Here is a 27280-nt window from a genome sequence, read left to right as displayed (position 1 = left end):
AGAGACAAAATTCTTCATATAATGTCAAATTATTTATTTCAGGAGTATAAGTGAAATCTCATTCACTTTCTTGTCTTTTCTCTGAACCATTCATTGGCCCTTGTAAATTCTGCTTTTGGACAGTTCTAACAAATATTATTTTCTTCATGAAAATAATTATTCCTACAGCTAAAGACTGCTCACTGCATTATTTCTTATTTCCACATTACTATATATAATATTCTTATACTTCAAAACTGTTTAATATATCTGAAATTGTGAAAAGTTAACATGGGGAACAAAAAGATGACAAGTTAAAAAATAAAGCAATTTCCAATGTTCTATCATCTGTGCTTATCTGAATCATCACTTCCTGAATTCTGGGACTGATGGTTTAAATCAGGTTGAGAAACACTAAACAAATCAGCAAAATACAACACAATAGCTACTCCACCTGTTTACATCCCTTCCAATTCACTTCATGCATTACATATATACTTGACATCACATTGCTCAAAGTATACCAAAACACAATTTTAAATATATGCTAAGCTTCATGATGAAATCTTTAATAGTAATTAAAATGAGATAAAGTAGAGGAATTTACCCACATCCATACCTTCTCCAAGCCTTTTGAATAACATTTGCTGCATTATACTTCCTCTGAAAGAGCTCTTTTCTTACTCTTTCTTTTTCTATTACTTGCATCTGAACAAAACCAGGCTGATCTTCTGAATTCCTGAACGTTAATAGAGTTTCTCTGTTCAGGTTTGCATCACCTCTAGCCATCTTGTTGAGTGCAATTGTTGTAATACTTGCATTCTTGTCCATCAAACAGATGTCACTATTTTTCATTTTGTTGATCTGTGTAACTGTAGTATTTGAAATAGCCTTTTCAACTTTCATTGTTCTTACTGAGGCTTTGCCAGGCCTGCTCAAGTTAGCCCAGGACCATTTTTTATTGTTTAATTCTTTACTTTTTGTTTTTAATTGATGTGGGTTATTTTTAAATGCTATATTACATTGACCCAAGTTTCTGATACTTCTATTACTTCTATCATCCTGAATAGAAACTGTTATTTTTTCAGAATGGTTTATATTATTCCTTACAGACCAGTTTGGATGATCTGATTTTTCCCCAGAGTTGGGAGATTTAGTGTTTGAATTATGTCTTTTATTGCTGATGTGCACAAACATACCAGCTGTTGTTGTAGGAGGCTTGCTATCCCTGCCTAAAGTAGAAGATACCGTTTGATGCTTTCTTTCAGCTTGATGCCTACATTGGTCATTATTCTTACAAGAATATGAAAGGATATAGGCAGGCTTGCTATTATTGTTTTCCTCACATACATCTGTGGAAACGAGATAAATACAAATACGCTTGTCACTTATTAAATATGGTTAGCTTGATACAGTTAAATATAGTAAGCTTAAACAATTTTGAGACTCAATATTATTATGATACAAAAATATTTTTTTCAGTCAACTTGTAAGATCTAGTTTTAAAGCTAAAAATAGTTTAAAAGCTTAATACATAAAATATTAAATATAAACAAATAATAGAGCATATATTGCAGGATTCTAATACAGTATAAGTAATTTTTAAGCAGCCATGTGCAAATCTTTACAGTATCCTATTCAGTATCTTCCCGAACTAAGATCTTGTTTTTTTAAAATATCCCTTTATTATTTTTACAAACAACTCAAGGTGGTAAACATATCCAACAGTTCTTCTATCTCCTATTTTCCATACAACAACCTATAAGGTGAGTTGCACTGACCGGCCCAAGGTCACCCAACTGGCTTTCATGGCTAAGGCAAAACTTGAACTCATGATCTCTTGTTTTAAAGGCTGGTGCCTTGTTTTTAGATAGGAATTCCACTCCTATATATAAGTATGCATGCTTAAATGCAATTCCCACTATTCTCATATGTTCTATGATCCACTAGATGCTTTTAATGACAATTTAATAAAATAGGCATTTTAGTAATGACAAAGTTTGGACTATGTGAATTCACACATTACTACCCAAAGAACTGCTGCTATAGGTCAAAGAACAATTTTTCATTGTAATCTCTGTAATTTACACTTTATAGTTGGACTAGAAGACTTCCAAGGTCTCTTTTATTATTCTATGTTCTAATAAGGTTTTTAGCTGGTGAAAATAGAGTTGTTCACAGAGAAGTCATGCCAAAGCAGTCTTGAACAAAAGTTGAAATGTATCACAAATATAGCCAAGGATGTTGTGCTCTCTTATATTGTTGTCTTAATCTTGTCATGGACCTCAAGAATAATTGGCATTATATCAGGAGTCCTTCGATTTTCTGTCTACTATGAAAAAAAATATGAGAGTTTCTAAAAGGATGGTGGTACTTCTGAAGATAAAAACATAACTGAAAGGTGAGCATTCAAAGAAATGCAAAGAAATGCATATGCAAAAGAAAAAGAGAAGACATTAACAAACTTACTGTTAATAGGAAAAATCAAACAAAAATCAAACAAAAAAGCAATGTTTCCTGATGTGTAACCAGCACAACAAATTTCCAAGCACACAGTGAATTCACTCACTTTGTCAGTTGATATAACCGCTATTGAGAAGGGAAATTTATTGACAGCGGTTGTAACAAGCAAACTGCTAATAATTCAAAATATTTAGACATAAGCAGTAGAAAATGGGAGCACTCTCTATTGTAGCATGGGATATGGAGAAAGTTACTAAATAACTCTTTTTAGAGGCAAAAAGACATTGTTAAAGATTAACATTGCCTTTTATATATCATAGTAAACAGTTCCAAAAAATCAGATGCTTTTGGCAGGTTCAGCATATTTCTCTTGCAATTGCTGTAGATCGTGGCAAAACAGAATTGACATGACCACTACAGCAGGGCTTTTCAACTAGTGGTACGAGTACCACCTGTGGTACATTGGCACCTGGCAGGTGGTACGCGACCATCCTAGAAAAGTAGCAGGGGAGGGGAATGAGCTGAACAGGTGGCAGCACCGCACAAGCCTGAGCGAGAGATGGCTGGAGCTGCAGGGCTGTCAGGGCTCAGTGGAAGCGCCAGGATCAGCACCAGGCTCCAGCTGGAGCTCGGCGCTGATCCTGGTGCTTCTGCTGAGTCCTGAAGAAGCACCAATCAGCTGGAAAGCAGCACTGATCCTGGCACTTCTGCTGAGCCCAGAAGAAGCACCGATCAACTGGAATTTTGCAGCATCTCCAGGGTCTTGTGATTTACATTCAGATGCTTGGCAATTGATTCATATTTATTACGATCACAGTGCCACAGGGTCATGTGAAGTGACCACAACCTGCTGCAACCACCCAGCAGATAGGGGGAATAAAAACCAAACACCCCCCCCCAACCCCAGCCCCGCTGCCAATCCTCAACAGAAATGCTCACAACAATGAAAACCTCGGATAGGAGGAAGAGTGCCACCGGGCGGGCAGGCATCTTGCTTGGTTGTGGCTTGGGGGCACTTTTTTCAGTGCCATTGTAACTTCAAACAGTCACTAAGCGAACTGTTGTAAGTCGAGGACTACCTGTACTTTATCACTTTTTTCCTTTTTTTTGTCATCAAGTTTTTGACACCTTGCTAGGCGACTGGTGGTACTCGGATGTTGCCATATCCTAAAAGTGGTACAATGGGTGAAAAGGTTGAAAAGCCATGCACTACAGTATACCAAGAATGTAATTAACTTACTCTAGATCTTTGCAAGAATTCAGGTCATAAGCATGAAAAGGAGTACTATAAACCAGGGCTTTCTGACCAAAAAATCTACCTGTCTCACCACCACAGGACTGACTCAAACTCTTTTATCCTTCCTCCTCTTCGCCTCTTTAGCAATTGAAAATATTCTGCTGAATCACTGCTCTTCCTGCCGAGACGCCACCCGCTCCCCCAGCTGGAGATCTCTTTTAGCCAAACAATCAGGACTCACTTTTCTAAGCAATCCTCGACCTTGCGGTTTTCAGACTGATCTCCACTTCAAATGTCACAGTCTGCTATAAAAATATTCTCTTCCCTGTGCTCTCTGGATCATTGCAGCCTCGGGTCCACCATAGCACAACGGCAGATACTTTCACGTTAGTTTGACAGGGATGTCGTTCTTTGCAGCAAGTGATCGCCTTTCACTATGCTGCACTCTGGACTTCCCCTCTAGTCCACCGAGCCCTCCAGGCTCCTTGCGCCCCAAAAGGTCCCCAAAACGTGAAATAATCGGGTTCTGGGAACAGGAGCCATTCACCTTCCCCCGCACCACTGAGATGATGCCACCAGAAGTTCTTAAAATGTCTTTAGATGTTCTAATGGGATAAGATTTCCCCACCATCTTGTGGATTTTCCATTCTTCAGTTGCAATAAAAGTTCATGGAGATTTTGGAAAGGGACACAAGTCAGATAAACATGTAATTAGGTGTAGATGTGTAAAATAAATTAATTCAGTGGGCTCACTATGGTGCATAGCACCCTACACATTCTGAGATAAACGTTTGGAAAAGTGCCAAAATGAGGTAGTATTCTTATATTTAACTGGTTGAACTATCCAACTATCCATTTGAGCAGCCTACTTTTTTTCCCAACAGTTTCCATTTTTTTCATATGAAGTATGGCACCGCTCAGGTGATACTCATTATCTCTGAAGGCCTCTTCATGTATTCACTTCTAGCCTTTTTTTAAATGTTGTCAGCTTGAAAAATGCCCAGGTATATATAATGATCATCTTCATTCAGATCTTGATGTTATTTCCATAGGGCATCTTGATTCCATCAGTTTTCACTATTTTTCCCTGTTTGATAGTAAACTTGGCATATTTGTCCAGTCCAAACTACATTTTTTTAGATAAGATAACCTTTATTGTCATTTTTACTGTGAGCACATTGGCACATATAAAAATGAAAATCTGTTTCCCGCTCTCAAAAAATATATGTATACCCATACCGATATATAACACACATATACACATGCTATATACATACGTACACACACACACACACACATACACATACATACATATATATAGGGGGGTGTGTGTGTGTGTGTGTGTGTATACATACATACATAGTAATCACTGTCCATTTTGAATACATAGCGGAAAAAGAAACCTTGAATGTTCACAAGGTTGACACTATATGGAACAAAGCTGTGACTGAATCTAGATGTTCTGCTTTGGATACCATGAAGTCTCCTTCCAGAAGGTAATAAGAAAAACTGGTCATGGACACAATGTGTAGTATCCCTGATAATACTGCAGATCTGATTCAAGCAGCACTTATATGTTATGTCCTAGATAGAAGGAAGTGAACTACCAGTAATCTTTTCTGCCATCTCACCACTCTCTACACCAGGGCTTTTCAACCTTTTCACCCATAGTACCACTTTTAGGATATGGCAACATCCGAGTACCACCAGTCGCCTAGCAAGGTGTCAAAAACTTGATGACAAAAAAAGGGGGAAAAGTGATAAAGTACATGTAGTCCTCAACTTACAACAGTTCGCTTAGTGACTGTTTGAAGTTACAATGGCCCTGAAAAAAATGCCCCCCAAGCCACAACCGAGCAAGATGCCTGCCCGCCTGGTGGCACTCTTCCTCCTGTCCGAGGTTTTCATTGTTGTGAGCATTTCTGTTGAGGATTGGCAGCGGGGGTGGAGTGGGGGGGTGTTTGGTTTTTATTCCCCCTATCTGCTGGGTGGTTGCAGCAGGTTGTGGTCACTTTACATGACCCTGGGACACTGTGATTGTAACAAATATGAATCAATTGCCAAGCATCTAAATGTAAATCACAAGACCCTGGAGATGCTGCAAAATTCCAGCTGATCGGTGCTTCTTCTGGGCTCAGCAGAAGTGCCAGGATCAGTGCTGCTTTCCAGCTGATTGGTGCTTCTTCAGGACTCAGCAGAAGCACCAGGATCAGTGCCGAGCTCCAGCTGGAGCCTGGTGCTAATCTTGGTGCTTCCACTGAGCCCTGACAGCCCTGCAGCTCCAGCCATCTCTCGCTCAGGCTTGTGCGGTACTGCCACCTGTTCAGCTCATTCCCCCCCCCCCCAGGATGGTCGCGTACCACCTGCCAGGTGCCAATGTACCACAGGTGGTACCCATACCACTGGTTGAAAAGCCCTGCTATAAAGGAACTGAATTATTCAATAGCAATTAAATATACTGTTATGTATTGAGGTTAATTTACTTGGAAACTGTTGGAAATGGCCAAAGGGCTGCACCTGTTTAAGCTCCAGACTGACTGTCTACATGTTAATCAGCTTACCTTTAAGAGGGAAATATTGCTTTAATTCTATTGGCTGCCGCTTAGTTGTGAGCTATTTAAATAGTGTTTAAGCAGCAGTTAGGGCTGCTTCTGTTGTTAGCTGAATAAAGAGTTGTTGTTTGCACCATTCACCTCATCAATGCCTCACTGAACTGGAAGCATAACATATACATTAGGGATGTATAGACTATTCCACTTGAGCCAGAGATGCAGTGACAATTGTTTTGTGACAAAAAGTTATTCAAAGGTTCCTAGCAATCTTTGCCAAAGCAAAGGAGTCACAGGAAATATTGAACATTTTTTTGTGCATTGGCAAAATGCCTTCATGAAGGCAAGAGACAGGAATATTGGGGATGGGTGAGGAACTGAGTCCCCTGAAAATACACTGAAATTCAAAACAAAGTTAAAGTACTGTATCTGTTAGAAAAAATCCCCAATGAGTTACTGCTGTAATTGATATTGTCCAGTCTCTTCTTAAAAACTTCCAGTGTTGAAGCATTCACAACTTCTGGAGACAAGTTGTTCCACTGATTAATTGCTCTGTCAGGAATTTTCTCCTTAGTTTTAGGTTGCTTCTCTCTTTGATTAGTTTTCATCCATTGTTTCTTCTCCTGCTTTCAGGTGTTTTGTGGCAACCTGATAATGATAATGGTAATCACCCCTTTGCTCCCAAGGGATGCAACTGACATTCAGGCAAATGTCCACCTCTGGAAGATTTCGTACTGGATACCGTACAAGTGCATAACCCAAAATAGAGTTCACACTTTTTTTCTGTAGTTGCCTCCTGGTTCGTGGGGCTTCCCACTCTAATAATACATTTCACCTTTCCAGGATCCATTTCCACTCCCTTGCTAGACACGTGATACCCTAAGTAATCCAGACTAGTTTTATGGAAGTCACACTTGGATAGTTTGGTGTAAAGCTTAGCTTTCAATAGTTTTCTCAGCATTTCTCTCACTAGTTTCTCATGATCTTCCATTGTCTCAGAGTAGATAAAAATGTGATCCAGGTGCCCCAGCACCCTCTTGTACAAGTGCTCATGCAGCACTTCATTAATCATAACATATACATTCATTAATCAGTTGCATGAACATAGCAGACACTCCCTGTAATCCAAAGGGCATCACCCAGAATCCTAAGGGGCAATTAAAAGCTGTATACCATTCATCCCCCTCCCCAATCCTCACTTGGTAGTACACTTCTCTCAAATCCAGTTTAGTGAACACCTTCCCTTTGGATAGGTATCCCAGCATGTTTTTCATTAGGGGGAGGGGGTACATGTTATGTTTGGTGATTGGTGAGGCATTGACGAGGTAGCAGGTGAACAATCAATTTTTTATTGCAGGTTTAAACAGAAGCCTGGATAACTGCAGCTCCATCCCTATTTATACACTAAACAACTAGTGGCAACCAATAGGATTCAAATATTAGTTCCTGCTTTAATTAGCATGTAGACAGCAAATCTGGCTCTTAACTGACAGAGTCTTATGACTGTTTTTTCAACAATTCCAAATACTCGAAACTGCTGGAGGCCCCTAGTCTGTCAGCTCGCCTGCTAGGCTTGGAAGACCAGCACTATGGGACCCATCCATCACTAGAAGACTCAAGAATCTTGACTGGGCTGTCCTGGTAGAGTCCACCAGTCCTGGGCATTGTCCATTGGTTGTGATATCAATGGTTGGGACTGACTCACCAGATACTTGAGTCCCGTCTCTTAATCTGACAGCTCCGCCCTCGCTGGCAGAATCTGATGCACTATTGCACTTGTGCTGCTCCTGAGTTTGACTGTCACTAGAATCATGAGTTACTGATTGGTTTGCCAACCTCTGCCGTAGTTGGTCAATGTTCCTGCATAGCACACGACCATCTTCCAAGACCACTTCATATGAAAGTGGTCCAGTCACCTTACAAACCACAGCTATCACCCACAATGCCCCTTGCCCGTAGTTCCTCACCCAGACCTGGTTGCCAACTTGCAAGTGCCATCGTGCCTTTGGCTGTGTTGCTTGTGAGGCAACTCTATCTGGATATAGGCAATCCAGCTTTGTGATCAAGCACCGGCCCCATCTTAATTCTGCTGGGCTTCTGCCCATGGAAGTGCATCGGGTTGTGCATTGGCAGAGTAGGAAATCTGCCAGTCTGTATTGCCAGTTACCTGTGACTATCCGCTTTAAGGACTCCTTTTTGTTCAGACCATGCGCTCCGCTTGGCTGTTCGAAGATGGGTGGAAAGGGGCTGATGTGGCGTGTCTGATCATATTTGCCCTTAAAAAAGACTGAAATCCTGAAGCAGTAAATTTAGCCCCATTGTCTGAGACAAACACGTCAGGTAACCCATGTGTGGCAAAGATCCTGCGCAGCTCCTGGATGGTCCTGGCAGCTGTCATAGTTGGGACAGGTGCGACCTCTAACCACTTAGATTGACTGTCCACCACAATCATGAAGAGTTGTCCCTGGAAAGGCCCTGCATAATCGATGTGAATCCTGGATCAGGGGGCATGTGTGGTTTCCCATCTATGGACTGGGGCATGGGCCCTCACTGGCCTAGATTGCTGGCAAATGTGGCAGCTGTGTACCTGAGCCTCAATATCTTTGTCCAGCCCAGGCCACCAAAGGTAGCTTCGCATGGGTGCCTTCATCTGGACTATTCCCGGATGTCCCTCATGTAGAGACTCCAGGACTCTAGTCCTCCTGAGGACTAGAGTTGACTACAACCTGATTACCCCACAAGATGCACCCCCTGTGAGCTGACAACTCGTCCTTTCTCCTACTAAAACTCTGGAAGTTAGGCCCTGGACTAGTTTCTGGCCACCCTGTGAGCACCCAGTTTAACACGTGGCTTAGCGTCGTGTCAGATGCTGTCTCCGCAGCCATGTCCTCTGCGTTAAGGGGAGACTCAGGCAGATCCTGGATAGCCAGGATGTGCGTGGCTGGAGCGGAGTCAGACTCTAAATGCGACAATGGCAGTCTGCTAAGGCCGTCTGCATGGCCCTTTTCCCTATTTGGTTTATGAATCAAATTGAAATTGTATGCTCACAGAAATATTGACCACCTCAACATCCTAGGAGATATGATCTGGGGTGTTTGCTTGTTCATTGTGAACAACCTCAGGAAGGGCTTGTGGTCTGTGAAGACCATGAAAGGCCTGCCATACTGTAGTCATGAAACTTCTTGACCCTTGCCACTATGGCCAAGGCCACTTTATCTATTTGATTGTAATTACGCTCTGCAGAGGACAAGGTCCTTGAGTAATAGGCATGACAGAGGCGACAGAGCAGTGGAGGACCCGATTGGCAGCTTAAGAGAATGTGGCTGAACATTGGAGATGGAGCAACGGCTGAAGATGGAGTGGCGGAGCAGCGGATGGAGGCAGCTGGTAGGAAGGCCGAGTGGAGAAAACCCGGCTATTAAACCTGCTCAGCAGAAAAAAATCAACTAGCAAACCTGCCCAGTTCAGAAAGACCAGTTATTAGACCAGCTCAGCACAGAAAAACTAACTAACATAGAAGAGACCTCAGAGAAACAATGGCTGGAGGCAACTGGGGGCAATTAGAAAGACTGGCTGAGCACAGGAAGGCAGTCAAAAAAAGCAAGGCAGAGAAGATAGAGATAAATAAGGAATAAATTGAGAAAAGAAAGGATAGGGATGAGTTTTTAGGCAGAGAGCAGAAAGCTAAAAGCAAATCCCTTGTTGAGGAGAAAGCATTAAATTAGGATCAGGCTATTCATTAAATAGCCTGATCCTAATGTTAACTTTTAACTTCAATATAAACGGCAATTTTTCCTTTAAAAACCAAAGGGCATACTGCCACATACTTTTAGCTATACCTAAATAACAAGGCAAAAAAAAAAACCAAGCACAAACAGGCAGAAAAAAGGATTAAAAAATAGACATAATTACTCAGAACAGAGAAGCTAGAAACAAGGCTAAGAGAAAAACACATCCACCAACCAAAAAGAGAGATTTTCAAACAACAAGCTCATGGAACAGGTGACTGATACTACTGTGGTATGCAATACATGTTCCATGTATGTGATTATGCCCAAAGAACACCCAAACTATACATGCATTAGATATAAACTATATAAACTACTGGAGGAAAAAGTAAGGGACTTAGAGGCAATTCTAGCCAAATCCAAATGTACGAAAGAAAGCTCTACCCAAACTGAACCAAATAATGAACAAGTATCACCCAGAGGATTTGACCGTACTGATAAACGCTTGGAGGAAGACGAATGAAGGTATGTCACCCATAGAAGGAAACACAATACTCAAAGAAAGAAGCAGCATACAACTAACAAACCCCTTCTGCCCAACCAACCGAACCAGAAGCAGCCCCATTAAAACTGAGCAATCGATTTCTCTCCTTAGATGGAAACACACAGATCCACAATCTCTCCATCAAAGAAAACATGCAGACACCTAGCAAAGAAATCTGGATTCCCCTCCCCTTAGTACATAGTATCAAAACACAATTCCCTCCTCTAATTAACAGTCATAAATCACATTCTCCAATTAGTTTGAAATGCAGGTTTTCCCTCCTATTCTCCAACCCGCCACTTCTTATCATCTCTTATTTCAAAAGCCCTGAATTCACACACTATTAGAATATTGTTATGTCTAACTAACTCCCATCACATGTCTCCTCCTCTCTAATTCTAAGAGTAAAGCATAAGAAAGAAAAACGCTGTATCTCTATATGTTGTCAAAGCAAGAATATCCAATGTTAGCAGCATTGACAACTGGATTTAATTCTTACTAATAGAGAAGAAGTATAGAAGGCACATTGGGTGAAAGTGACCACGTCATACTAGAATTTAATATAACGCAAACACTAGCAATAGAAAATAATCCAACCAGTGTCTGAAATTTCAAAAGAGTCAATTTTAACAAACTCAGAGAAAACCTAGGAAAGATTCCAATAGATGAAAATCCTTACAGGGAAAACAACCCAAGAAGTGTGAAAACTCTGAAAAATGTGATTATAAAAGCCCATATTAGCACAATACCACTGAAAAAGAAAAACAAGAAATTCAAGAAGAAACCGCATGGCTGCACAAAGATCTCTCTGACAAACTGAAAGACAAAAAGGACAAATACAAAAAAAATGGAAAGAGGGGCACATAACTAAGGCCAATTATCAGCAGATAGCCAGAACATGCAAAGATAAAATCAGGAAAGCAAGGGCTCAGAACGAACAAAGACTTGCAACAGAAATCAAGGATAATAAAAAAAAGTTTCTTCCAACATAATAACAACAAGAAAAAAGTTAAGGAAACTGTAGGTCCACTAAAGAGAGAGGATGGCAAAGAAATAACAGGCAACAGGGAGAAAGCAGAGCTGTTTAACTCATACTTTGCATTACTCTTCATGTGAAAAGAAACTACAGCCCAACATACCAAAAGAACTCACTGCAAAAAACAAACTAGAAAAAAAATAAAAATAAGCAGGAAATGGTAAGAGAACACCTATCCGACCTTGATGAATATAAATCAGTGGAACCCGACCCCTACATTCCAGAGTTCAGAAGGAGCTGGCAAATGTGATCTCAGAAAGATCACCACGGAAGTACCACAGGATTGGAAAAGGACTGATGTGGTTCCCATTTCCAAGAAAGGAAAAAAAACAGATCTAGGAAACTACAGACCAATCAGTTTAACATCAATACCTGGGAAGATCTTAGAAAAGATAACCCAAAAACATATCTGTGAACAACTAGAAGCAAACAAAGTTATAACTAGTAGCCAGCACAGGTTTGTTAAAAACAGGTCATGCCAAACCAGTCTTATTTCAGTCTTCGATAACTTGACTAAACTAGTAGACCAGCGAAATGCTGTGGACATAGTACACTTAGATTTCATAAGGCATTTGATAAATAGACCACAACCTACTCCTTGGTAAGCTAGAAAAAGGTGGAATAGAGAACATCATCACCAGATGGATCTGTAGCTGGCTGGCAAACCGTACTCAGTGAGTAGTCCTCGATGGCACTACATCCATATGAAGAGAAGTAAGCAGTGAAGTACCACAAGGTTCCGTCTTAGGCCCAGAACTCTTCAATAACTTCATAAATAACTTAGATGAGGGATCTTCATAAATGACTTTGATGAGGGAATTGAAGGGAAACTCATCAAATTTGCAGATGACACTAAACTGGCAGGAGTATCAAACACCCCAGAAGACAAACTCACAATCCAAAAAGACCTTGACAAATTTGAACTATGGGCCCTATCCAACAAAATGAGTTTCAGTGTGGAGAAAAGCAAAGTTTTACATTTAGGCAGGAAAAATCAAAGGTTTAAGTACAAATTAGGCGAGACCTGGCTCAGAAACAGCAACTGTAAGAGGGGCCTTGGAATCCTAGTGGATGATCACTTGACTATGAACCAGCAGTGTGCAGCATCAGCCAAAAAAGCTAATACAATCCTGGATTGTATAAAAAGAGGCATAGAATCAAGACCACGCAAAGGATTATTACCGATTTATAAAACCCTAGTAAGACCACACCTGGAATACTGCAGCCAATTTTGGTCACTATATCACAAAAAAGATGTTGAGACTTTGGAAAAAGTTCATAGAAGAGCAGCTAAGATGATCAAAGGGCTGAAGACTAAAACATACAAAGAACAGCTACGGGACTTGGGTTTGGCTAGTCTAAAGAAAAGAAGAAATAGGGGAGACATGATAGCAGTGTTCCAGTATCTGAGGGGCTGCCACAAGGTAAAGGGGGGCAGGTTATTCTCCAAAGCACCTGAAGTGAGGACAAGAAACAGTGGTTGGAAACTGATCAAAGAGAGAAGCAACCTGGAATTAAAGAGAAACTTCCTGAAAGTGAGGATAGTTAACCAGCGGAACAGTTTGCCTCCAGAAATCGTGGGCACTCCATCACTGAAGATTTTAAAGAAGGGATTAGATGGTCATTTGTTTAAAATGGTACAGGTTCTCCTGCTTGAGCTGGACTAGAAGACCTCCAAGGTGCCTTCCAGATTGTTCTGTTCTGTTCTATTCTATTCTATTCTATTCTATTCTATTCTATTCTATTCTATTCTATTCTATTCTATTCTATTCTATTCTATTCTATTCTATTCTATTCTATTCCATTCCATTCCATTATATTATATTATTATTTTCTTCCAGAGGACTGAAAAAGAATTAATGTAGTTCTCATCTTCAAAAAAAAGCTGAAAAAAAGAAATTCAGGAAACTACAACCAATCAGTTTGACATAAATACCTGGAAGAAGATCCTGGAAAAGATAATCAAGCAACAGATTTGCAAACACATAGAACCAGCAAAGTTATAACCGGAAGTCAACACTGGTTTGTCAAAAACAGATCATGCCAAACAAATCTTATTTCATTCTTTGACAAAGTGACTAAATGAGTAGACCAGCAAAAAGCAGTGGACATAATATACTTGGATTTCAGTAAGCCATCTGACAAAATAGACCACAACCTATTTTTTGGTAAGCTTAAAAATGTGGGACAGATAGCATGTTCAATAGATGGGCTTGTGTTGTAGTCCTTAATGGAATTACATTTACATGGAAGGAAGGAAGCAGTGAGGTGCCCCAAGGTTCCGTTTTTGGGGCAGTATTCTTCAACATCTTTTTAAATGATTTAGATGAGGGAATAGAAGGAGAACTTATCAAATGTGTGGATGACATCAAACTGGCAGGAATAGCCATCACCCCAGAAGGTAAGTTCTAGATCCAGACTTGAATATTGGGCCCTACCTTACAAAATGAAATTCAGTGTAGAGAAAAATAAGGTTTTACATTTAGATAAGAAAAATCAAATGTACAGGTACAGATTAGGTGAGATGTAGCTAAATAGCAGTAACTGGGATAGGGATCTTGGAGTGCTAATAGACAATCACTTAAATATGAACCAGCAGTGTGTAGCAGCAGCCAAAAAAAGCCAATGCAATCTATATAGCATTGACAGAGGGATAGAATCAAAATCATGTGAAATACCACTTTATAAAACCTTAGTAAGATTATGCTTAGAATGCTGCCTCAGTTACCAATGACGTCGCTGAGATTAGACCCAGGGGAAGAACACTCCGTTCTCTGGATCCAAATTTCTTCCAATGGTGAGCCCTTTGAGGCCGAATGCCACCCCAGAGAGGTGGCCACTGAAGGGCGAACCTTTGAGGACCACAGGCTGGTGGTAGCCGGCGTGCTGGAATCAAAGCAGCCCCTGGAACCACCAGAAGAAAAGCAGACTGCGATTGCGCCATCCGCCATTAACAGCTGATCATCGGAGACGGAGAAACAGCATTGTCTGAAAGCAAACAACTGAACCGAAGGAGAACAGGCTCTTCTTTCTAGATGAAGATGGATTTTTTTCTTTTTAAATACCCTGTCTGAAGTTTGAGCGTGGAGCTTTAGGGAGCGGGAGGAGTTTTTCCCTTCCTGCATATCAGCGGCGGTTTAAGCTTCTTTGTATTTTTTTAAAAAAATAACTTTCCAATATGGTTAAACTTTTTAAGTTTTAACAGAGACTCGGGTAGCTGACTTTTTAAAAAAATATTTTTTCTTCTACCTAACTCAGAAAATCCACTCTATTTATTCTTAAACCTTTTAAATCCTTTTTCTTCTCTCTCCCCACTTTGAACTGCTTTTTTTTCTTAAATACTGTGAATGGATACATTGTTTTATTTCCCTTTGTCTGGTGTGTATTCAAACAGGAAACTTGGCTCTACGCCCAGACACTTGGCTGTTTGCTGATCTTGCTGACTGAGAGAGGCTTTTTTTTTTTGGATTCTTACTTTTTTTTTCTCCTTAGCTGGACTACAGAGCTTATCTTAAATACAGAACATCTGGTCTTACTCCTTTTTTTGTTTTGGATTATAAATATTTCTTTTTTGGTTTATAAGTACTTTACTATGAAGTATTGAATACTAAGGGGATTTTTTTCTCTCTTTTTGTTTCCCTTTTCATCTATGACTAGAAATTGCTGAATTATAAATTGGATATATATATATATATATTTCTTTCTTGCTCTTTTTTATTTATACATACATACATACATATATTTTTCCTTCCATTTTTTCTTTTTTTTGGCTAGCTTTTTCCTGGATAAATTTTTTGGTTTTTTTTTTTTTTCTCTGCTTGTTGGAATTATTTTTTCTTTTCTTAACTTTTTTTTTCTTTCCATTTTTTTAATTTTTTCCTGGATACTCCTCCTAGTAATAGGAGCCTATTGGATTACAATTGGCCATTGGGCCATCCAGTGAATTACAAAATAATATACTAATTTGATGATGTGTGTTTCTAACCTGCCCAAACATGCGAGAAAAGGATCTTCTGCCCCTGCCTCAACTTCTACTAGCCCAGTTTATCAAAAATCTATTATCATAGTGCTACAGCAAGAAAAAATAGAAGCCCCAAAAGACATGTAGGCAATAGCAGTTCAGGCCGCCTCATCGGCCAAAAACCTTGAAGATATGAAAAAGTTCTTGACAAAAATTATGAAGATTTGAAAAATGATCTTGCTAATATGAACCAAAAAATGAAAAACTTTCAGCACACATAATCAACAAAGGATCCAGAAGATAGAAGATAAATCTTTAGAATTTGACCAGAAATTAGAATCTCTACAAGAAGAGAACCAAAGACTGGTCCAAACAAACGCGGAATTGGAAGATTCTATCGCGATGATAGGGCATCATACTTTTTAAGATTTCAAAATATAATAGAAGACAAAGACGAGAATCTGTTGACATTGATAGCTGAGTTACTTGCAGACCTTTTAGGAATGAGAAAGGCTCAAATGGAAGGAGAAATAGATCAGGCTTTCAGAGTTAATTCAAGTAATGCCAGAAAAAACAGAGTCCCCAGGGAAATTCATGTTAGATTTCTTAAAAGATCTATGCGAGATGAGATTCTGAGAATAGTAAGAGATCAACCATTAAAATACAAAGAAAAGGAAATTGTAGTGCTTAAGCAAATCCCCAGAAGGATAAGAGAGGCTCGAAGAGCGTACCAATTCCTAATGAGGAAATTGATTAACAAAGGAGTGAATTTTAGATGGCTGGTTCCAGAAGGGATACTGATCTTCTGGGATTCGAAAAGATATAGATTGGATACCATGCTTAAAGCAGCAGAATTTTTTAACAACCATAGATCTTTTTTGGAAAAAGGGGACTCTGAACCTAAGAAAGAAGAGGAGATGGGTGCTGCAGGAACATCTGAACAACCAGAGGAAGAAGAAGTTACAAAGACTACCCTAGAGGAAGGAACAAGACTGAGAGACCAGAGACAGATAAGATCACCTAGAAAGTTGAGACCCAGACATATTGAAGCCATGGAGGAGATTGGAAGAGTACAAAAGTAAAAAATGGACATAATTTGTTTACAAGAGACACATATCAAGAGACAACATGCTAGAATTTTAGAACAACCAAGAATGGGTAAGCTCTACTCCATGCATGCAACCCAAAAGAAAAGAGATATAGCTCTCTATATAAAAGAAAAGATAAATTCTAAACAAGTCTATGCAGATGAAGAAGGGAGAATACTAATGATTGAGATTTTGGTAGATCAAAAACAGATATTGATGATTGCAATATATGCAGCTTATGACAAACAAGAGCAATTTTATTATCAATTACATAATAAAATATTGGACTTAAATTATCAAAATCTCTGCATATTGAGATATTTCAATGCAATAGCAGACCCAGCCCAGGATTACAAAAGTAACATACAAGGGAGAAAAGGGGGAAATACCCTACCCAAAGCCTTTTTAAAAATGAAAGAAGAACTGTCTTTTCAAGATATATGGAGAGAGACAGGTGGCAATCGCTGCACTGATGGCAGCTTTTTCTTTAGCTGCCCATCTCAGGAACGCGTAAAAGCCAGCAAAGACAGCGAACATCAGCTGTTTTGTGGCTTGGAATCTTTCTTCCCGGGTGAAGGGAAGAATATGAGTTTTTCCAGATAGAGGTCGACTTCCTCTAGTCTCCCCAAAATTTGCTTTTGGGAGACAAAGGGTGAGAACTCCCTTGGAGTCTGGATCATCTCTGCATCCCAGGATGCCTTTGTTCTTTGGAATGAAGCCAGACGCTGCTTCCTCATCTGCTGCTTAAAGAGAATTGTGAGAAAAATCAAAAGCAGACGAAGCTGTTCAGGAGGATCAGAATTGTGATGATTTGGAACTTTAATTCAAGAAAGAATTAATAACTTCTCCATTTATTATTTTAATAAAAGGAGGAAGGAAAAAATGGTGGAGGAATCCTGTTTCTTTGTCTGAAAGGACATTGTTAAGACTTTCACTTTCATTTGGCAACAAAATTTAAACAATGTAACAGATTTTGCTTATTTAAACAGTTAGTGTCTTTTTTCTTATGTATGGGGGATTTGTTCTTATTATCCCCTTATTTCATTTTACTATAAGAAGTGGATTTTTTAAAAAAAAAAAAAAGTTGGGAAATGGCTTCAAAACGCCCTGGAATTTCTTCTCTTCCTAAAGGCTCAATTTCTTCTCCAGTAATTCAGACTATACAGCAATCTAAGCCTAAGTCTCCTCCACCCTCCCCCCCCATCTCAGGCACTCACACTTAAAGATTTACAGGATGTTTTACAGGATGCTTTGGAGAAAACTGCACAAAAGATTAAACATGAGACAGCAGAGCTTTTGGAGCAGAAAAATAATGAGATGAGAGAAGACATAGTGCTGGCTCTCCAGGGACTTGCAGCTCATGTAGAACGCCTTGATGAGCGTTTGGATGAGGTGGTGGGAAGTGTTGAAAGATTAGAGGACAGAGTTGAAAAAGTTGAAAATAATGTTGATGCAGCACAGAATGAAATTATAATGTCATAATACAGAGATATGGAATATGCTTTGAGAATAAGAGGGTTGAAGGAGAATGTGCAAGAGAATTTGAAAGAAGAAATTGCAGCAGAATTAGTCTCCATTTTGGGATGTGAACCTGAAGAAATGTTGGAAGAGACAGAAATTTTTTTTTAGAGTTAACTCATGGATTGAAAGGCAGAGAAATTTACCAAGAGATGTGGTTATTTATTTTTCCAGAAGATCACTTTGTAATGAAATTATACAGGCTTTTTATAAGCAAAGATTTCAAATTGCAGCTCAAGATGTTATAATTTTAAAAGAAATACCTCCAAAAATTCTTAGAAAAAGAAAGGACTTTGCTTTTCTGGCTGAGGAGCTTAAGAAACGACAGATTCAATTCAGATGGGATGTACCTGTTGGAATAGTGGTGAATTATGTTGGCACACGTTATAGACTTAACACAATTTTAAAAGCAAGAGATTTTTATGTTTCTGTTCTGAAGACAGGTGCACCACCATCTCCACAATCTAAAAGAAATGAAGGCAAGTCTGAAGGACAGTTGGCTGTAGGAGCAATGTCATTAGTAGGAGAAGAATTGTTGGTTGAATCTATGCAGCAGTATTTGGAGATAAAAGAAGACCCAAAGGAACAGAGAATGACTCGTGCAGCCCATAAACGTAGAGAAAAAGAACAACAAAAGGTAGATGTTGGAGCTACAACACAAGTGATTACCTCTGAGCCAGTGGGAGGAACAAGATTGAAGAGGTCATCGACTGCAGATTTACACGCAGTGTTCCAAAGGCTTCAGGTCACTAAAGATGGCAACGTTCCTGACATGGAATGTTAATGGTTTGAATTCACCACAGAAAAGAAAGAAAATATTTCATTATTTGAAACAACATAAGAATGATGTTATATGTTTGCAAGAGACTCATATTGCTTTAAAGGATCAAAAGTATTTGATCAACTCCCGGCTGGGAGTACATTTTTCAGCCTCTGTTCCGCAGAAAAAAGGAGTAGTTATTTATGTGAGGAAAGATTTATCCCCGAAGTTAATTGACTCTGACCCACAAGGAAGATATGTTATTATTGATTTATTATTAAATGGTAAGAGATGTCTTATCATTGGATTATATGCTCCTAATCAACAACAAAAATACTTTTATAAGATGATACATCAGAAACTAATTCAATTGGATTATAAATCAGTTATTATGATGGGAGATTGGAATGGTGTTTTAGATTCAAGTAAAGACAAGAAGGGTTCTTTCAAATCTTCCAATCATGCAAAATTACCTAAAGTTTTTTTTTATTTGAAGGATGATTTGGAACTTAGAGATATTTGGCGAGAATGGAATATTGAAGAAAGAGACTTCACTTTTTTTTCAGACAGGCATCAATCGTATTCCAGAACTGACGTTTTTAAAATTACTAATGATCTTTTTTCTAGGGTGAAGAATGCCAAGATATTCCCTAGAATATTGTCAGATCACAGTCCTGTATGGTTGGAGTTATCTCTGAAGATGGGAATAGAAGGACTTGGAGACTGAATGAAAATTTATTTAGACATGAGGGGAGCTTAAAGAAATGTAGCAATTACTTAAAGGAATTTTTTCTTTTACATATGCATAAGGGTACTTCGATGCCATGGTATGGGATGCAAGTAAACCATACATGAGAGGGGTTTTGATTTATATGAATAATGCATATAGGCGCAAACAGATGCAGAAACGTAAAGAATTGGAAGAAGAGATTAAATGTAAGGAGAAGGCTCTTGTTTTAAATCCACTGGACAATAGTTTAAAGGTCTCTATAACTATTCTTAAGGAGCAATTCAATATGTTAATAGCTGATCAGATTGCAATTAATTTGCGGTATATGAAACATAATACATTTTGTAATGCAAATAAACCTGGCAGGTGGTTGGCTTACCAATTACGAAAGAAACAGAAATTAAGGATTATAGAGAAAATAAATTATAAAGATAAAGAAGTATATCAACAAAATTTGATTAAAAGGAGTTTTTTAGACTTTTATTCAAAGTTATATGCTAGTGAAAGTATACAAATTTCAGATATAGAAAAGTATTTACAGGAAGCACATTTTCCTAGATTTTCAAATGATCAACGAGATGAGATGAATGGTTTAATTACTTCTGAAGAGATCATTTGGGCAATTAAGCAATTAAAGGTAAGGCTCCAGGCACAGATGGATTAACAGCAATTTATTATAAAATGTTATCTAAAGAAATGATAGAACCATTGAAGGAACTTTTTAATAATATTCTGTTAGGAGTAGAGGTACCTCCATCTTGGAGAAGGGCATTTATATCATTGATCCCAAAGAAGGATCAAGATTTGACTCAGCCTAAGAATTATAGACCTATATCTCTTTTGAATACAGATTACAAGATTTTTTCAAAAATATTGGCAAACAGATTAATGCAAGTTTTGAAGCAATTGATCCATAGTGATCAATCTAGATTTATAACTGGAAGATACATGAAATATAATGTAAGACAAATTGTTAATCTAATTGAGTACCTAGACAAGAATAACCAAATCCCTGCGGTTTTGATATTTTTGGATGCTGAAAAAGCTTTTGATCAAATAGAATGGCAATTTTTATTGAAAGTAGTAGAGAAAATGAACTTTGGGGATAAATTTTTGTATCCTCTTAAGGCTATATATCAACAACAATCTGCACAAATTATAATTAATGGGGGATTAACAGAAGCATTTAACATTGAAAAGGGTACTAGACAGGGATGTCCTTTATCCCCATTGTTACTTGTTTTAACAATGGAGATTTTACTTATTAAAATTTGAGAATCATCTAGAATTAAGGGAATAAAAATAAATAAGAATGATTATAAGTTGAGAGCTTTTGCTGATGATTTGGTTGTGACATTATCTCAACCGACGGATTTGGTTAGGGATCTGGTTGAAATTTTAACTCCGTATGGGAAGGTCTCTGGCTTTAAGGTAAATAATAGTAAGACTAAAATATTATCGAAAAATATGTCTATGAAGGAAAAGGATATTTTGGCTAAATTAACAGGTTTTGAAATAGTGAGAAAGATTAAATATTTAGGAGTATATATTACAGCTTCTAATGTTAAATTGTATAAAAATAATTAAGAGACACTATGGGCAAAAGTTCAAAAAGATTTAAATGATTGGAAAAAATTACAGTTATCTTTGTTGGGGAGAATCTCAGCAGTTAAAATGAATATTCTTCCAAAGTTTCTTTTCTTGTTTCAAATGATATCTATTTTGAAAAAAGATATTAATTTGGAGGAATGGCAGAAGGCGATTAATAAGTTTATTTGGGCATGAAAAAACCAAGAGTTAAGTTTAAGATTATACAAGATGTACGGGAAAGAGGAGGACTTAAGGTGCCTAATTTAAAATGGTACTATGATGCGGTGGCTTTAACGCTGATTAGGATTGGCTCAATTTAATAAATAAAAATATCCTTTCTCTTGAGGGATGGGATTTAGTATATAAATGGCATGCTTATTTAATTTATGATAAAAAAGTGGATCAGGTTTTTAAATCCCATATCTTGAGAAGTGCTTTGTTGCATGTCTGGAAGAAATATTATTATAGGTTAAATTATAAAATTCCAATTTGGGGAATTCCTGGACATGCAATAGAGGGAATATCTAGGGGAGTGAATTTGGATAGGATTTCTTATAAGGAATTACTTAGTTTGGTAGGGAAGGATTGGCAACTAAAGTCTTTAACTGAGCTGAAGCAAGAAAATATTGTATACTCTTGGTTTCAGTACAATCAATTGTTAGTGAGGTGGAGTCTAGATCAAAAGGTTGGTATTACCTTAGAGGATGTGAATTTGGTAAAACAGATTAAAGATCAAACTTGAGCCCAAATAAAGAGAATTTATAATGTTTTAATAGAATTAGATTCCGAAACGGAGTTGTTAAAGATTGTATGGTTAAATGGGCTCAAAATATTCAAGAACCGATTTTATTGGATACATGGGAGACAATTTGGGTTAGAAATATAAAATTTACCCAAGCACAAAATTTAAGAGAAAATTTTTATAAAATGTTTTATAGATGGCATTTGGATCCCCAAACGTTGTCCCGCATGTATCCTAATTTACAGCCCAAATGTTGGAGATGTGGAAGCTTAGATGCAACCTATTTTCATATTTGGTGGACTTGTAGAGATAGAAAAGCTTTTTGGATTAAGATTTGGTGGAATATTCAAAAGATTTTTAAGAGAAAGATAAAGTTTACTCCGCAATTATTTTTGTTGGGTATTATGGTTGATTTCATTGTCCAAGAAATTAATTTGATGCTGAATCTTATAACAGCTGCAAGATTATTGGTGGGGCAATACTGGAAGAAAAACTCTTTGCCTATTATGGAAGAATGGATACTTAAGGTGTCTAATTTAGCAGAAATGGCGAAAATTTCTGCCTATTTGAAGGACCATTCACAAGAAAAATTTTGGTCTGGAGAAGATGGATTAATTATATTCAAAAGAAATATGAGACTGAAAAGTATTATCTTGCTTATGAGTAGATTTTAGGTTATTATTAATAGTTTAATATGATTGAATTTATATTATTTTTAGTGTTATGGTTTAATTATATTACTATTTTTGTTTTCAATTTGTTAATATTTGTTTTGAAAAGTACTTAAAGTATGTTATGGTTTGATTGATAGTACAGATGGATAATGTTAGTTAGATTATGATTGTTTATTTCTTACCCTGTAATCAGCTCTGGGAAGTGGAGGAGGGGGTAAGGGGTGGGAGGAGTTTGGGTTATATTGTATTAAATTTGTAAAATTTTTAATAAAATAAAAGATATATGGAGAGAGATGAACCCAGAAAAATCACAATATACATTTTATTCAAATAGGCACAAATCATGGTCTAGAATTGATATGATATGGACATCCTTTGACTTGAAAACGATAATTCAAGAGATCGAGATAGAAACTAATGTTTGGGCAAAATGATTTGGAAAGGCACTAAGAAAAAATTAAGATGGTCTTTGAATAAGTCAATATTGAAAGAGAAAGAATTTTTACAATTAGCGAGAAGGGAAATGGAATTTTTCTTCAAAATAAACAAGAAAGAAGAAACCTTCCTCCAAAATGTCTGGGACACAGCTAAAGCATACTATAGAGGCTTAGCCATAACATATATTGCTAAAAAGAATAAAGAAAAGAAACAACTACAGTTAAATCTGAGAGAAAAATTTGGAACTTGAGCTACAAAAAGATCCACAAAAGAAAGTTCTTAAGAAACAAATGGTGATAATAAAACATAAGCTAACCCTGGCTGAGATGGACATTATGGCACAGTAGATTAAACGGTCTAAGCAGAACTTTTTTGAAAATGCTAATAAGCGGGAAGATGGTTGGCATATAGGCTAAAGAAAGAAAGAGAAAAAAGACTGATAAACAAGCTATAAGACTCTAAAGGAGAGTTACACTTTCATAATGATCCAATGAAAAAGATTATTAAGACCTATTATGAGACTCTTTACAAAGATGGAATACAAACCTACATGAAAGCAATTTACCAAAAGTTCCAGAGAACATCTGAAATATATTAAATTGCAAAATATCAATGTTGGAAATTACAGAAGCTATAAAAAAGGGGGAGAGAGACAAGACTCTGGGTCCAGACAGACTTCCTGCAGAGTTTTACATAGCATTATAGGGCATATTAAGCCCGATTTTGAAGGATCTATGTAACGAAACTTTCCTGGAGACAAAAATACCAGATTCATGGATGGAAGCTAACATCATTTTGATATCTAAAGATAATACTGATTCCACACAAATAAAAAAAATATAGACCAATATCATTATTAAACATAGACTACAAAATCTTTGTCTCAATATTGGCAGAAAGAATGAAGAAATTCTTGACAGAAGTTATCCATACAGACCAAAATGGTTTCCTACTCAGAAGGCAAATAAAAAAATAATCGAAGGACTATCTTAAATGTCTTAGAATATTATGAAAACCACCCAGGGAAGCAGATGGCATTGATATTTCTTGATGCGTAAAAAGCCTTTGATAACCTAAATTGGCAATTCATGTTTCATCAGCTGATAGAAATGAATTTTGGCAACAATTTTATAAATGCAATCCAATCTATTTACAATAAAAAAAACAGCCAGGATACTTTTAAATGGTGATTATACAGAAACCTTTGATATTAAAAAAGGTACAAGACAGGGTTATCCATTATCTCCTTTGCTATTCATCTTAACTCTGGAAGTACTGGCATCAGACAGGATACAGAAATAAAAGGATTGGAGATAAAAGACCAAAAATATAAATTACAAGCCTTCACAGATGATTTGGTCTTCATCTTGGAGGAGCCATTAGAAACATCTACTAAATTGTTGCAGAAAATAGAAAAATTTGGAGAAGTGGCTGAGTTGAAAATAAATAGAGAAAAGATTAAGGTATTAACAAAGAACTTAACAGATAAACAGAAAACCTACTTTACAAAAAAGACAAATTTGTAAATAGTCAAAAAAGTTAAATATTTAAGCATATATCTTACACCAAGATGTATGACACTAAAAGAAGATAATTATGAAAGACTCCTGAAACAAATAAAATTAGACTTGGAAAAATGGAAAAACCTCCACCTTTCACTGTTAGGAAGAATAGCAACAGTGAAAATGAGTATTTTACTGAAACTATTCTTTTTATTCCAAACAATTGTTGTAAAACTGGGGAAGACTTTCTTTGATGATTTAAATACAACAATATTAAGATTCATATGGCAAGGGAAGAAAGCACGAATTAAAACTAAAATGTTACAAGAAGCTAAAGATAGTGGAGGATTTGGACTTCCAGACTGGAGACTTTACTACCAAGCAGTGATTCTACCGTGGATTAAAGAATGGATAATGTTGAGAAACAAAAGACTGCTCTACCTAGAGGGGTATGACCTGCAATTGGGCTGGCATGCCTTTCTGTGTTATAGGAAAAATAAAATACACAGATACTTTCAACGCCATGCTATAAGGAATGTACTCCTTTTAGAATGGGAGAGAATAAAACAAAAAGTTTATATGAAAACACCAGAGTGGCTTTCAACAATGGAAGCTTTTGTCTACCTAAATTTAATTAATTATGATAAACTGGTTACCTATAAAGATATCCTTGATAATGACGGAAAACTCAAAGACAGACAAGACCTACAACAACAAGGAATTGACTTATCATGGTGGTATTACTTACAAATTAAAACGAGATATGAGAAAGACTTAAAGACAGCGGGATTTTATAAAGAACAGATAAAATTTGATCAAATACTTTTGAAAACAGATGAAAACTTGATTAAGAAACTTTATAGATTTCTGCTAAAATGGAAGATGGAAGAAGAACAAGTAAAAGAGACAATGATAGTATGGGCAAAACACTTTGGATATTCTATAGACTTAGAAGCTTGGCAAAAGCTATGGGATAGAAATATTAAACTGACTAAAGCAACTTCATATAAAGAAAATTTGTATAAAATGTTTTACAGATGGCACATGACACCAGTAAGGTTAGCGAAAATGTTTAAAGATGTTTCAAATAATTGTTGGACGTGTAAACAAAAGTCAGGCACTTACTATCATATCTGGTGGGTGTGCCCAAGTGCAAAGAAATACTGGTTTAAGATTCATATATGACTGGAAAAGATGACTAAAACACATATAAAATTTAGGCCAGAACTGTTCTGCTAGGAATATTAGGATCTAACTATGGGAAAGAGAACGAGTATTTTATATTACATATACTGACAGTCATGAGAATAGCATTTGCACAATACTGGAAAAATGAAGATATACCATCTGACGAGATTATAATTAGAAAAATTTTAGAATGTGCAGAAATTGATAGATTAACGTTAGAGATTAAAGAGAAAGAAGACTCTGTCTATTATAAAACATGGGAAAACTTTTATCAATGGTTAGCAAAATGAGATAATGAAATTGAAATTTATTAAGATGTTTGATTTTTTTCTTTTGATTGATATGCGTGATAATTTTTGTTATCCTTGTTGACTACAGTTATCTCCAATCCTTTTATTTCCGTATCCTGTCTGATGTTTCTAGCCAGTACTTTCAGTGTTAAGATGAATAGCAAGGGAGATAATGGACAGCCTTGTCTTGTGCCTTTTTGAATGTCAAAGCTTTCTGTATAATCACCATTTAGAAGTATCCTGGCTGTTTGTTTATTGTAAATAGATTGGATTGCATGATCTTAATTTTATGCCCCTGTTTATACAACCCAGGATTGTATTAACTTTTTGGGCGGTTGCTACACACTGCTGGTTCATAGTCAAGTGATCGTCCACTAGGACTCCAAGGTCCCTCTCTCACTTACTGTTTTTAAGCCAGGCCTCGCCCAATTTGTATTTGTACCTTTGGTTTTTTCTGCCTAAATGTAAGACTTTGCTTTTCTCCACATTGAAACTCATTTTGCTGGATAGGGCCCATTGTTCAAGTTTGTCAAGATCTTTTTGGATCCTGAGTTTGTCTTCTGGGGTTTTGGCTACTCCTGTCAGTTTGGTGTCATCTGCACATTTGATGACAAATGTGCAGATGACACAATTCAATTCCCTCATCTAAATCATTCATGAAGATATTGAAGCGTACTGGGCCTATGATGGAACCTTGTGGTACCCCACTGCTTACTTCTCTCCATGTGGATGTAGTGCCATTGAAGGCTACTCGTTGAGTACGGTTTGTTAGCCAGCTACAGATCCATCTGATGGTGATGTTGTCTATTCCATCTTTTCCTAGTTTATCAAGGAGTAAGTTATGGTCCACTTTGTCAAATGCTTTACTGAAATCTAAGTATGCTGGTCTACTAGTTTAGTCACTTTATCGAAGAATGAGATGAGATTGGTTTGGCATGATCTGTTTTTAACAAACCCGTGCTGGCTACTAGTTATGACTTTGTTTGCTTCTAGTTGTTTGCAGATCTGTTTTTTGATTATCTTTTCTAAGATCTTCCCAGGTATTGATGTTAAACCGATTGGTCTGTAGTTTCCTGGGTCTGTTTTTTTCCCCTTTCTTAAAGATGGGGACTACGTCAGCCCTTTGCCAATCCTCAGGTACTTCCCCAGTGCTCCAGGATTTATGAAAGATGTAGTACAACATCTGCCAGCTCCTTCAGGACTCTGGGATGTAGCCTCTTGGGTCCCAGTGATTTATATTTGTTAAGGTTGGATAGGTGTTCT

At 37.3% G+C, this 27280-nt stretch overlaps 1 protein-coding gene across 17 annotated transcripts in view; it reads right to left on the bottom strand.

Annotated features, from left to right (window-relative positions):
* INVS (inversin) overlaps positions 1-27280 on the bottom strand; it is a 370054-nt gene that overhangs the window by 41484 nt on the left and 301290 nt on the right. For 12 of the 17 annotated variants that reach the window (XR_005553994.1, XR_005553995.1, XM_039321650.1 and 9 more), the window contains one exon: positions 599-1331. The exons of 2 other annotated variants lie outside the window; for them this stretch is intronic. Coding sequence is in view for 12 of the 15 variants with exons in the window: in XM_039321650.1 (XP_039177584.1) it covers positions 599-1331 (733 nt within the window). In the remaining 3 variants the exon portion in view is untranslated. Of the gene's footprint in view, positions 1-598; positions 1332-27280 lie in introns of those variants that run through there. 3 more of the 17 variants (XM_039321657.1, XR_005553996.1, XM_039321660.1) reach the window with 3 other exon arrangements.

Source organism: Crotalus tigris, unplaced genomic scaffold, assembly GCF_016545835.1.
Source record: "Crotalus tigris isolate CLP2741 ecotype Arizona unplaced genomic scaffold, ASM1654583v1 scf7180000023774.461318, whole genome shotgun sequence".
NCBI lineage: Eukaryota > Metazoa > Chordata > Lepidosauria > Squamata > Viperidae > Crotalus > Crotalus tigris.
Note: the sequence above shows the minus strand (reverse complement) of the source record. Positions and strands in the feature narration are given on the sequence as shown.